The following is a 12,893-nucleotide window of genomic DNA, read 5'->3' on the forward strand; positions in this document are numbered from 1 at the left end:
ATGACCAGTGTTCAAAAATCACCTAAATTTAAATGCTTTATGCAGTTTGCCAAATTGCACGTAGTCTGTGTTTCTTTAAATCTGAAAAAGAGGGAAAGGGATGGGAGGCATGAAGAAGTATTGCTGAGGATATGGATATATAGGGAGAGGAGAGTGGAGAATGGGACTGGGTCCGGGATTAAATTTGTGCTTTGTAAGGGTACCATGTCCATTTGACTCATACCTTCTTTTTGGACTCCTGAGTTTTATAGGATATCTTTCATGTTGTTTGTTTTGGATTTTAAATTGTATTTTAAACTTCCTTGAGTTAAATGTTCATGAAGGGTGGGGTAAATAGATCCCGGTAAACAGATAGCAGCTGTTGATAGAAGGAACAGTTTAATACATATACAACAGGTCTTTTCCTCCCACTACCAAAGAAGCCGTATTCCATGTACAGTCATAATTGTGTAGATTCCTAGATCCCCTGCACTTAATCACCCAATCAGAAGCAAAGCTTTCCATGACTGTTACTGTTTTACTTCCACAGTGCATTCTGGGTCCCACATTCAGAAGAAAATTAGTTCCTTTCAAAAGGGTTTGTTCATATGAGGCATTTAAGAGGAGTGAATCAATTCACCTGCTCAAATCTGTATGGCTGAAGGAGGCTACTACTACTACTACTACTGCTGCTGCTGCTGCTGCTGCTGCTAGTAGTAGTAGTAGTAGTAGTAGTAGTAGTAAAATTCATCATTCCCGGGCAAGCTCCTTGATTTGGTATTAAATCTCCAAACTGGGAGCACTAAAGCTACAATGCCCACATCCATATGGCCTCAGCCTGAAGTCTTCTTTACATTTGAAACCTTTGAGGGATGTTCATGCATTTGGAAACCGGGCTCCAAAAGCATTAAGTTTTGTAAGTTACTTTGCTGTGCTGGGTTTCCATTGAACCTTGGTATGGAGGCTGTGCTTAGAATTCCAAAGCAGCATGAATGCTCACTTGCTTGCGTCAAACGATAAACAGTCACTGTCTTTTCTTCTCTTTCATGTGAGATTTCTCTGTGCCTGGATCTGGTGCAGTGAATTTTTTGCATGCGCAAGGACAACAATGCAGGACATTCTAGAGAGTTAATAATAGCTGCCTTTTTCAACTGTGGCTGATGCAATGTCAGGCCTGACCGTTGCAACTGAATGTTCACACTGTATTGGCCATCTGGAAAGGAGGCATTGAGTGCCTGGTGGAGAGTTTCTTTTCTGGGGAGGAATTTGTCAGTTTTTTCCCCCTCCCTCAGCGAGCTATGGAAACAGGAAATGAACTAATTTTATAACCAAACAGTCATTTCTTATGAGGTAATATTCCTTGAGGGGAAAATTCAAATCCTCAGAGTTCCACAGGGAATTTGAGCAAATAAGTCTCCAAACTGTATAGTATTTCCTAACGGTTTGGAGGGCGGGGGTTGTGGGGCGGGGGGAGGAGGCATTGGGAGATCTGTGAGAGCAGAGCGGGGATTTCTCTCTGCTCTTGTAGGGAAGAGAACAGATTCAACCGTTAGCAATGTGTAGACAGGGCTTTAGTCACAGTTATTTGGCTCTGTTTTTGGAATGAGCCAGAAACACACTCCCAACTGTAAAAGCTGACTTCCTCCTTCCCTGCCATGTCATGGGGCCTTTCAAAAGGGAAATGTTTTCCTCTGTTTCAGCACGTTGCTCCTCCTTCGAGGTGAATTCACACATACAAAAACTGTGCCTTGGTTTCATCTGTGGGGTTTATTTAGGAGCAAGCCCTCGTAAGACCTAGAAAGGTCAAAAAGGTTCTGTTTCCTTAACATTACCCACTTCAACCCGCCCCCAGCGGTCCTACATAATCTTAGAGTTGATTCAAACATGCATTAAAAAAATGTATTGAACAGGCTGTCCTGACTTTGCCACTTAGTACTAAATGCATCATGTTTTTTTGTGATCATGTGAACATAAGCATTTTGTGGGAGACTTGAAGATGACGCTAGTCTAGATGGAGAATTAGATACTTTGGAATTTGATCAGCTCTCTTCTGTTTGCTAAATCAGTAACCAATTGCAAGTTGACTCCTTAGAATTTTTTCCTTCTCTTGAAACCTGGAGCATGACTAAACCTTTCCACTACTGAACTGGTTGTTAGTTCTGAAGGGTGCCTAGAGCTACCTGATTTTTCTTTTTCTTTGCAGCTATTTGGAGCTTGGAGAGGAAGGATTCCCCTTGGGGAAACAGTTGATGGGCAAAGTGTTAAACTCTCAATTCCCCCACCCCAAGTGCAATTGTCCAAATCCAAATAATCCCCTGTGTCTTATTTTAGGAAAACAAAAAGGCATTGGGAGATCCAATCACAGATCACACACAACATATTTAGTGTGACTCTTGGGGCAATTACTGATATCTTAAGGAAAGGAAAATTAAGAAGGGGGTAGGAAGAAACTACTGTGTGTTGTAGACAGTGGTGGATCAGTTCATTTGCAGTTTGGGGACAGGAGATAATATAATGTTATAGAAAAGGATACATTGTATCTGCTTCAGATCATCTCTGGTTCTCAAAGTCCTGTACTTCACCCCCTCAGAACCCAATATAGTCCATTAAAAATTAGTAGTACAACTCTGGAAATATCACATATGCAAAATAGATTATCCAGAATGTGGGTGATTCTGGAGCATTTGAGGCTCATTTATAGTATTTCTCTTTGTATGGATACAATTGTTGCTTTTAATAGCTGATCAATTCTTTAATTTTGGGTGGAGGGTGTATTTCTTTTAGTATTTTGTTGGTGAATATATCAAAAGTATATGTTTAAAATTATTCAGATTGGTCCGTCAGACTGACTGTCTCTCCTTCCCTAGCAAACCACCCTCTTCATTCTGGGTTAAGTGCAGAATCTTCATCTGTATAAGATTCAAATTTTCAAAATTATGGGAGAGACGAATCTCTCTTCTCCTGGTGGGAGTGGTGTTCCTTTGGCCTGTGTTCGTCTTAGACAGCTGGGCTCTTTTAAGGACCTGTTTAGAATTGTAGCCCCAAACTCCAAACTAGCAATAAGTTCAGCTGAGCATAGTGGGGCTTTGTTCTGCGCAAACACACATGGGAGTACACAGCATATGCATTTTCACATGATAGTAATATGAGGTAGGGTGATCTACTTGGGGAGTGACAAGTCTTCTCCACCCCAGTTTTGGAGTTGGGGGCCCAATCTTATTCCCCTCTCATCTCCTCTCAGTTATTGAACTTCAGGAAAGACAAAATACTGAAGGAGTTCTGTGACAAGGCTTTCTTTGTTCGGAGCCATACCAATAAAAAACCCCTTGTGTTTGAGCTGGCACTTTTAATCCACAGACAAAATAAGCCTTATTTTATTTTTTCTTGCAAACAGTACCACAGATTATAGATGTAAATTGTACAGCCTAAAAATGCAGTCTTTGTGTGTCAGAGTTTAAGCTAACTTAGAGATGTGCAGCACTGTGGACCCAGGGCAAAGCTGTTCTATTACTAGATTTGTTCATTCTGTTTATATTCTACAGAATGTAGCCCAAAGGACAAGTTTCTAGAAATTGAAAAGTGTGACCATTCTGCCCTTGAGGACTGGAATGGCAAGGGAAACACTATTTTCTATAAACTGTTGCCACTTGTGTCGGAAAGTTCCTGAGGGGGCTACCTTGAGGGCAGAAGGGACCAGACTAGCTAATGCATGAGTGTCAAATCTTGTATTGTATCTGGAAACAATCAATCTGCAGTGTGTGTAAGAAGGCTCACACATATATTTCAAAGGTAGTAAAACTGATACCACAGTGTACTCGTGTAAAAGGAACTGGTTCCGTATTGGGCAGGGCTAGCCAACATGGTGCCCTCCTGATATTCTTGGACTCCAATTCCCTTCAGCCCTAGCTAGCACAACCAGTGGTCAAGGATGATGGGAACTGTAGTCCAGCTACATCTGCCAGGCAACACATAGCCTACCCCTGGCATAAGGTCTACCAAACTTACCTCCACTCAAGCAAAAGGGAAGCAAGACAATATTCCAGCATCATTGAGATAAAGAGGTTAATCACCAGAAACAAACAAAATGGCCAGCAGATTTTGCCCCATCTTGGCTTGCCTGTGTGACATGGATGTAGATGTTACAAAGTTCAAGTATGTGGATTGTTAGTTTTAACCATCATGCCATAATAAAGGTTAGCCTCAAGGATAATCTGTTTTGCACAGAGCACCCTGCCCAAAGTGTCATTTTTAGTAACGCTTGCACCATTTGTACCTTTCTTTTATGCTAGGAGGACAGCGCAGACCTCAAGTGTCAATTGCATTTTGCTAAGGAGGAATCTGCTCTGATGTGCAAGAAACTGACCAAGTTAGCCAAAGAGAACGACAGTATGAAGGAGGAGCTGACGAAATACAGATCCTTGTATGGGGACCTGGAGAGCTCCCTCTCCATAGAGGAACTGGCTGACTCCCCTCATTCCAGAGAGGCAGAACTAAAAGTCCACCTGAAGCTTGTAGAGGAAGAAGCCAACATCTTGAGCCGGAGGATAGTAGAGCTTGAGGTTGAGAACCGAGGGCTGAGGGCAGAGATGGAAGACATGAGGGGCCAAGGAGACAAAGAACTCTTAGGGCAAGACATCCGGTTTGCCTTCTCCATGACAAACTGCGGGGACTCTGGGGACAGTGTGGTGGAGCTTAGGCGGCACTTGCAGTTTGTGGAGGAGGAGGCAGAACTGCTGAGGCGCTCGCTGATGGAGTTGGAGGAGCAGAACAAGCTCCTCATGAATGAGCTCAATAAGTACAAGTCAGACCATGACCTGGACATCACTCTGTCTGAGGACAGCTGCTCAGTGATTAGTGAGACCTCCCAAGAAGAACTGGCCACGGCCAAGGTCCAAATCAGTGAGCTAAGTGGCAAGGTTAAGAAGCTCCAGTATGAGAACCGTGTCCTGCTCTCCAACTTGCAGCGCTGTGACCTTGCTTCCTGCCAGACCACTCGGCCCATGCTGGAGACGGATGCTGAGGCTGGTGACTCTGCCCAGTGCATCCCAACGTCGCTTTGGAGAGAGGTGCCCATTGGGGGAGAGAATGATGCCAAGGAGAGAGCACCTGGCAACGGCTTTAGCAAGTCGCATGAAAGCAGCCCCTGCAGGCTTCTCAAGTCCAAGGACTTTGAGACCCTCCTTGACATCAGGGACCAGGCTGCGCTTGTCAGCAAAGCCATTGATGTCCTGATCTCAGATGCCAATGGCTTCACCTCCAGTCTCAAGCTCTGCATGGACAACGACTGTGCAGAGCTGGTGCTGAGCGAAGCCATGGATAATGAGAGTATGACTGACTCTAAGCTGATCAGTGCCATTTTGATGAGGCTTGGGGTCCTTCAGCAGGAGCTGAACACCTTCATGAGGAAGGTGGACTACATTGGAGACCACCTGAAAGACCAGAAGGACTCCTTGCCAAGCGCCAGCTCCCAGGATTCCACAAAAGAGGCTCTGCAGAAAGCTCATGGCTCTGAATTCCAGGTGAGGCTTTTCCTGAGACGTCAACGGTGACTCCCTGGCAGTGATTATTGCTTTATTTGCCCATGCTGTTTTCTCCTGCTTTAACAATTCAGAACCTGGCCCTGTTAATGTAACTTCCCTTTTCTGCCTCTCTTTTCTGAAATGATAACTAACAACTGGCTCACTGCATGGAACTGTGGCTAGTGACAAGGTAGGACTCTGGTTTAGTGGAGTGTGCATGAGGCAGGAGGAAGATTGCTTTGAGAAGTGGAAACCACATTACAGCTGCTGCTGAAGAATTATTTAGTACCAGCTGCAGTCCATCATCATCTGGGGGACACTAAGTTGGAGAAGATTGGTCTAGGACAACAGCAGCTAGTGGAGCATCACTGCACACCTGGCCTCCTGGCAATTGAATTGCTACTGCTTGCAGGTAGTGGCATTGTATGGGCTACATCGGCAACAGCACCACATTGGTGCCACCAATGTGCCCACACAGTACCAGGCTCCCTTCCAGTTCATCCTTTCTGGTAAACGGTACTGCTGCTGTTTCCAGGAGGCCAGGTACATGCTGCTGCCATTTCCTATGGCTGCTTCTGATCTAAGGTAAGACCTAAGAAAGGGAAGGGGATCTGGGGAAGGGTTGCAACCTCCTGAAGCACACTCCAGTTTTTCAGAGTTCTATTTTTGTGCATGCTCCTGGCCCCCCCTTCCTCCCTCAACTAGTCCCACCCCAGGCACTGCATGGCACCATAACTGGTGTTTGCACATTTTTTCCCTCTCTCTCTTTTCCCCCCTTCCCAAACAATCCAGCCCACGTGTCTGCTCATTTTGTGTCTCCTTTTGTTTACCACTTTGTCTTCTGCCACGGTAGTGAAGTTCCTCCTCCTCTTCATCCTTTTTGTTGTCTTGTAGCTCTTATTGTTCCTGAGACCCATTGTTTTGTTTGTTTTTTCTTTTCTTTTCTGCTCTTTTGGTTTGTTCTCATTAACTTGCCCATGCATGCAGCAGTCTGACTTTAGGGAGCCCCCCGACTGGGACATCACGGAGAGCAGGACCTCTGATCTCTACCGCAGTAGCAGCAGCAACAGTACCGCCACCATGGATGTGGATCCCAACATGGAACTTGACAGGAGCTACAAGTCATATCAACCAGAGGAGAAGGACTCCTATGTGTCTGAGGTAGGTGTCAAAGTATGTGATTATGTCCCCAAAGGGAGGCAAGAAGGCTGGAAACTCCAGGGAGAATAAGTTGACTGCAGAAATACTAGATCAACACATTTCATGTGGATGGAAAAAAAGAATGGCATGGCCCATATACAAATCTTGTGTTACCTATCCCAATGTCACATGACAAGTGAGAAACAGGTGGACATGGCTGGAGACTGGGGAAATAGCCTGATGGGCCTAATTTGACCTACAGATCAGAGGTTCCTCACCATGACAACAGGATGTTACGTACGGCCAAGGTCACTCCCTGCAAGGAGTTGGCTGTTCTTTTATGGGCCTTTAATAAAAAATGTTTTTAAAAAAAAGACATGGAGAGATTAGTCTTTGTAAGGATGACATACCTGACTGTTGTTGGCTTTGATTAAACTATTCCCCGCAGATCAAAGAATTGCAACTGGTCCTTTCAGAGGCTAATGAGAGCTTGAGGGGCCTACAAGAACAGCTCTCCCAGGAGAGGCAACTGAGGAAAGAGGAAGCAGAGAACTTCACCCAGAAAATCTGCCAGGTCAGTGAGATTTGCCTGGAGCCACTCTCCAGGCCAGAAGATGAGACATGCAACAAGAGTACAGGAGGGACTAAAGGCACAGGGCTTAATCCCTCCCATTACTTCAGGCACATCCTAGTTCAGCATTGAATGAAAGCACAAAGCAGCTGCTACCTTGTTTGGCTGCCAGGAAAGAGGCAAATGCTTCCATATGACCCCTCAGCATGCTGAGAGTACATTATCCATAACAAGCACGCTCTGAAAACAAACCTGAACTCGGCAGTCCTCTAGCAGCCAAGCAGAATTGGTGGAGTCAGCTATGGGTTCTCTAGCTTCCATATAAAGATAGTCATTCTTTGTGAGACCTCTTCTGTCTCTTAAATCTCTCTCAAACTTACAAGCTGGATGTTGGAAGATTCAGAACAGACAAAAGAAAGTACTTCTTTGCACAGCCCACATAGTTAAATCGTGGAATTTGCTTCTGTTGGTTATAATGATGGCTGTCAATTTGGATGAGCTTAAAATACTACTAGAGAAATCCATGGAAAATTGAGTTATTAATGGTTACTAGCCATGAAGTCTGTTCTGCTTCCACTCCTGGAGGCTAAATACTTCTGTTGCTGGGGATCCCAGGTGGAGAGAGTGCTGTTGTCCTGAGGTTCTGCTTCCCATAGGCATCTGTTTAGCCACAGTGAAAATAGAGTGCTGGACTAGATGGGCCTTCAACCTGATTCAGCAAGGTTCTTCTTGCTCTCTTGCCCACTTTGTTCTGAGTGATGAATGGCAATCACTAGAATCCTCTAGTCATGTCTGGAACTTAGCTATTTGCCCAGATGCATCAGCCACAGCAACAAGTGCCAGTAAAATATTGTGGCAAAAGGCCATTCACGGGAGTTATTAGTCAGGCCTCTGGATGTATTTTACCTGCGAGTATTGTATTTAGGCAACAGGCATGAATTGCAGCTCCCTGGGAAATACAGTTGATAAACACAAAAGTAACAACCCCAGAATTCTGGGATTTCTAGCTGCAGAAATTTTGGGAAGCATGTGAACTGTCAGTGGAAAGCTCAAGACATTTACTGAGTTGGAAGTTTGAGATGGGGATGATGATAACTATGTCCTAGCCCAGAAGCCATCTTTGTGGTTTTTCATTGATGTAACCCCTGACATGTGCTCATAAACCAATGGTGCTTCTATCCTTTCTCTGTCTGCTACCATCCTGGTCCTTTCCAAAATACTCATTCCCCCCTAAAACTAGTCATAGCCCCAAAACTGAGCAGCTAAAGTGAACTTGTGTGGATGTGAAAATTCTTTTTAAAAGGATGTGAATGCCTGTGTCTCCTCTTTGCTCAGGAATCCTTGATTATTTTGGTGTACTCACCCTGTTACTTCACTCCGTTTAACAAACCTACTTTCCATCTCTTCCCATTCTCTGTCAGTTGAAGGAAGATCACCAGAAGGCCCTCTTGAGGCGAGAATTTGAGCTGCAGAGCCTGAACCTACAGAGGAGACTGGAGCAAAAGTTCTGGAGCCAGGAGAAGAACCTTCTGGTGCAGGAATCCCAGCAGTTCAAGCAAAATTTCTTGCTCCTTTTCATGAAGCTCAAGTGGTTTCTGAAGCATTGGAGGCAGGGAAAGATCCTACAAAATGAGGGCAATGACTTCTTGGAGGTATGGCAGGCTTTGAGCATGAGCTTCTCTGCTGACTAGTCAAAAGTATACTTCTGACATTAAAGCAGATAATTCTGACCTTTTGTTTTAATCATGTGTTTTTGCTTCTATTAATTGCTTTGAGTTTGTTTTTCTACACTTCAATAAATTGCATAGATAGCCACAGCCCATGTATTTTTGCTGTATCACTTACAAAGAGAAGGGAGAGAAACAGGGTGAATGAGGCTGCAATAATAGTGTGGATGAACTACATCACAGGTGGCTAATTTGTGTCCCTCCAGATGTTGTGGTATTATAGCTCCCAAATTCTTTGACCATTGGCTACTGCTGGGCCATATGGGAGGTGGAGTCCAACAACATCTGGAAGCCACAGGTTAGCCACTCTTAGACTACATATTATGTCTCCTAGATAGCAATGGGTGGTATCCTGGCTTCTCTTTTGGGCTCTTATCAAAACTTGCCAAGAATGAGGCTCATATCAGCTCCAATTTATCAGTTGCTTCCTGTTTTCCATATGACCTTCTCAAGAACTGCTATCTCGCCTTTAGCATGTAAGCTGCTTTCTCAGCTGTGAATAAAGTTCAGCTTGGTGAAGGTCGGCTGCTGAAATACAAGGCAGTTTCACACATGAGGCTTAAATGGACTTTGTTTTAGATTCTTCATGAAAAAGTGAGGTTCTTCACAGAAATATGAAGTCTCTACATTGATCTCTTATGTGTGTTCAGTTTCTCCTCTGCTGCATGAACTACATTTATAAGTGATACGGAGAATCACAAGAGAGGCATAAATGCACTTTTTAGTGTCACAGATGAAATTGCTCTAAGAAAAGTGACTCACAAGGCATCTTTTCATAAACTTAGTGATTGAAGACTTGGGAACAACAACCTCTTGGTAAACTAGGCTAGCATGGAATCCAACAGATGGTTCTGCTAGGCACAAATGTGCAGAAAGGTACCTGAGACAGAAACACAAAGAGGAGAATGCTGTTGAAAGTCACTGTGATGATGTGACACAGAGGCATCTCTTGAGGGTGCACATTCCTATCTTGTTACAGTCTGTATCCTTTATCTCACTGTTAATCATCCTAAACCTGTTAACCTCTGTTTAAAGGATCCAGTAGGTCAGGCTACTACTGTTGCGTCCTTTTCTATGCACAAAGCACTAGGATGCAGCCACTGAAGACTTCCACTCACTACTTGCCCTGCCCTGTGCTTTCCAGGTGAACAGCATGAAAGAACTGTACCTGCTAATTGAAGAGGAGGAGCTGAACCCCCAGCAGCAAGCAGATAACAAGATGTGTATCAGAGATACCTGGTCTCAGGACTCGGTGAGATGTGATGAGGTGCCCAGCTGGGGGAATTTTCTTCCTGCTTGGTATGCAGTGAAGAAAGTTCCCCACAAAGAGCACTTAGGCCTGTAACTCTGTGGCAGCTGAAGATCCGTGGCATCTCCCATTAAAAGGATCAGGTAGCAAGTGGTGCAAAAGACCTCTCACTTCCCGAGACCCTGGAATTCTTCCAGTCACAGAAGACAGTTCTGGGATAGGAGGACAAATAGTATGGGCTGAGTCCAACCAAGCTGTGCTGGTGGAACAACTTCTGTCTGTGTAACAGAAATTCCTATCCCTCTGGTCTTCCCAAGTACCTTTTGCACCCCACCCAGATTTGGAGGTGCAGACCTGTGCAGATCTGGGAGGTGGTGCTTGGGGAGAATAGAAGGAGGGAAGTTCTGTCGTGCAAATCACTCCACTCACACAGCGACTTTGTTGGATGCTCCCCAAAGGCCTGCATAGACGGCAGCTTCCTATGTCTGTTCCTGAGACTTAGACCCTAAGTAATCCTTTGGTTTTGCATGGAGCACCAAAGAATGGGAGGGGTTTGTGCAACTTTTTTTTTTTTTTACCTTCCAGGATAATTTCCCCTCTCTTGTACACTGCACATTCTCTCCACCCCAGAGGAGGAGGGATGAGGGCAACAAGTGGTGCACTCCCTGACGAAGAGGGGCTCATTCTGTGAAGCTGATTGTAGCAGCAGTACAATTAATTAATGGGTGAAGGGACAGCAGTCCTTAGATGGACAGCAGTGGTACCCACTGAGAACCAACAGAGGGGTAAAGCTGGAGCACAAGTTGCTCAGAAGGCATGTCTATCCAGACCGTGCCACACTCTTCAGCCACCATAAATGCTAGAACTGTTCTCTGATGTTCACTGTGTTTTGTTTGTTTGGAGTATTTACTTTTGCCCCCCTCCCTCCCAGAAAAATTCCTGCCAATGCCCATGTGTGCAAAAAGTCTTAGATATTCATTAGATCACCTATCCAGGGAAGATGTTCTTCACCAGCATTTTTCTGGCTGCTGATTCAGTAACTACTTTGTTACTCAGCTCAGTTTAACCTGGGCTGCTTATTTCTCCTGCTTTTTAACCAATCCCCACAAACCACAGAGAAGTACTTTGAGGCTGGGCAGGGCACAGATGTCTGCTTTTGCTTACCCTAAACTGATTGTCAGACTAAACTACTTTTCCCATGAACTCCCAACTCTGAGAGAAGTGGCATAGTTTAAATTCAGTTTTTTAAAAAATCAGTTAATGAGCTTCCTTATTGCATTTATTACTTTCACTTCACTATCATTTATATCTGACCCTTCCCCCCAAGGAGCTAAGCATAGCAGGCCCCCTCCCAATGCTTTTTTTATAGCAATCCTGCCAAACAGGTTGGGCAGAGAGATTGTGATTGGCCCTTCAGAATGTTGAGTGTGGATTTGAACTTGGGTCTCTCCAGTCTTAGTCCAGCACGCTAACTATTACACATGAACACACATGGGCTGTCTTGCAGGGGGTTAGACTAGATGACCCTTGGTGTTCCTTCCAGCTCTACGATTCTATTATTCTCCCTGCCTTTAGTTCAGAGTGCATGCTTCTCCTTCAAACCCCCTCTTTTTGACTGCATAAGGATTGTGAAAAGTGATGGCCGGTGTCTATAATGTGGTGTGTGCATGGCAGTTGTACTTTATTATGCATTTTTTGTATTTCTAGCAGGCCAATGAGTATATCAAGACCCTATCAGACATGAAGGTGACCTTGAAGGAGCTGTGCACAGAGTTGCGCGAAGAGAGAAGAGGCATGAATGAACTGCAGCAACAGTTTGCCAAGGCTAAAGCGACCTGGGAAATGGAGAGAACTGAGCTCAAGTGTCTCATCGCACAGGTCAGATATCCAAGCACCACATTTTTACTCTCTCAAACTGCATAAAGTTTATCTTCACTCTAAACAGGCACTCTAAACAGCACACATTCTCTGTGTTACCTTGCATGCTTCAAATCATGGGCTTAATTTAGGTTTGGTGAGGGGTGGGCAAGTGCAAACCATAGTTTGCCGCTTCGTATGTAACAGGAAACAATGGCATGTCTGACCAAGAGTGATGGGGGCAATTAGGGGTTCATAAATGGATGAGGAAGCACACAAGCCCAATTATGCCATCATTTGGCATTATGTTTAGATCAGCCTGTTGCATGAGAGGTCTGTCACTGTATTGAGATCTTCAGTCATTTCCGATGATTTTGGGGCCATCAGGAGTGAAATAAGTGATGCTTTATGGTGAAATGGAATATCCAAACTCAGGGCATGTTTTGATAAAGTGGGAATGGGTCCCCCAGCTTGTGATTTGGAATTTGGCTTGGCTAACAAATAACATCCATTGTTTCAAAGACCCAATTATGAACCATTTTCATACTCCATTGTTATCCCAATGGAACCACTGGGAGGACAGTGTTGTATCTAGGTGGTACGTACATGAGATGGGTCCAGAAATGGATCAGGGTGTTCTGTTGCTTTTGTATTTATATATTTTTTCTTTCTGCTATATCTAGTGTATTATGCAAGAAAAGCCTTTTTGCCAGCCAGGACTAACATAATCTGGCACTCTGCCCTAGAGTGTGTTCTTGCAAAGAGGTAATAAAACTCAAGCTTCCTGACTGTAGCTTTGTGGGAGCCTGCTGCAGAAATGGCTGAGTGACAGTGCTTCTGACCAAGAGCTC

At 44.5% G+C, this 12,893-nt stretch overlaps 1 protein-coding gene across 4 annotated transcripts in view; it reads left to right on the forward strand.

The window, feature by feature from the left end:
* Positions 1 to 12,893, forward strand: part of SOGA1 (suppressor of glucose, autophagy associated 1) — an 83,234-nt gene that overhangs the window by 52,827 nt on the left and 17,514 nt on the right. For 2 of the 4 annotated variants that reach the window (XM_053393882.1, XM_053393879.1), the window contains exons 5-10: positions 4,269 to 5,498; positions 6,486 to 6,659; positions 7,087 to 7,212; positions 8,631 to 8,861; positions 10,081 to 10,188; positions 11,893 to 12,063. In XM_053393882.1, the coding sequence (XP_053249857.1) occupies positions 4,269 to 5,498; positions 6,486 to 6,659; positions 7,087 to 7,212; positions 8,631 to 8,861; positions 10,081 to 10,188; positions 11,893 to 12,063 (2,040 nt within the window). The remainder of the gene's footprint in view (positions 1 to 4,268; positions 5,499 to 6,485; positions 6,660 to 7,086; positions 7,213 to 8,630; positions 8,862 to 10,080; positions 10,189 to 11,892; positions 12,064 to 12,893) is intronic. The other 2 variants (XM_053393880.1, XM_053393881.1) reach the window with 2 other exon arrangements.

The sequence above is a fragment of the Podarcis raffonei genome, chromosome 6 (assembly GCF_027172205.1).
Source record: "Podarcis raffonei isolate rPodRaf1 chromosome 6, rPodRaf1.pri, whole genome shotgun sequence".
Classification (NCBI taxonomy): Eukaryota; Metazoa; Chordata; class Lepidosauria; order Squamata; family Lacertidae; genus Podarcis; species Podarcis raffonei.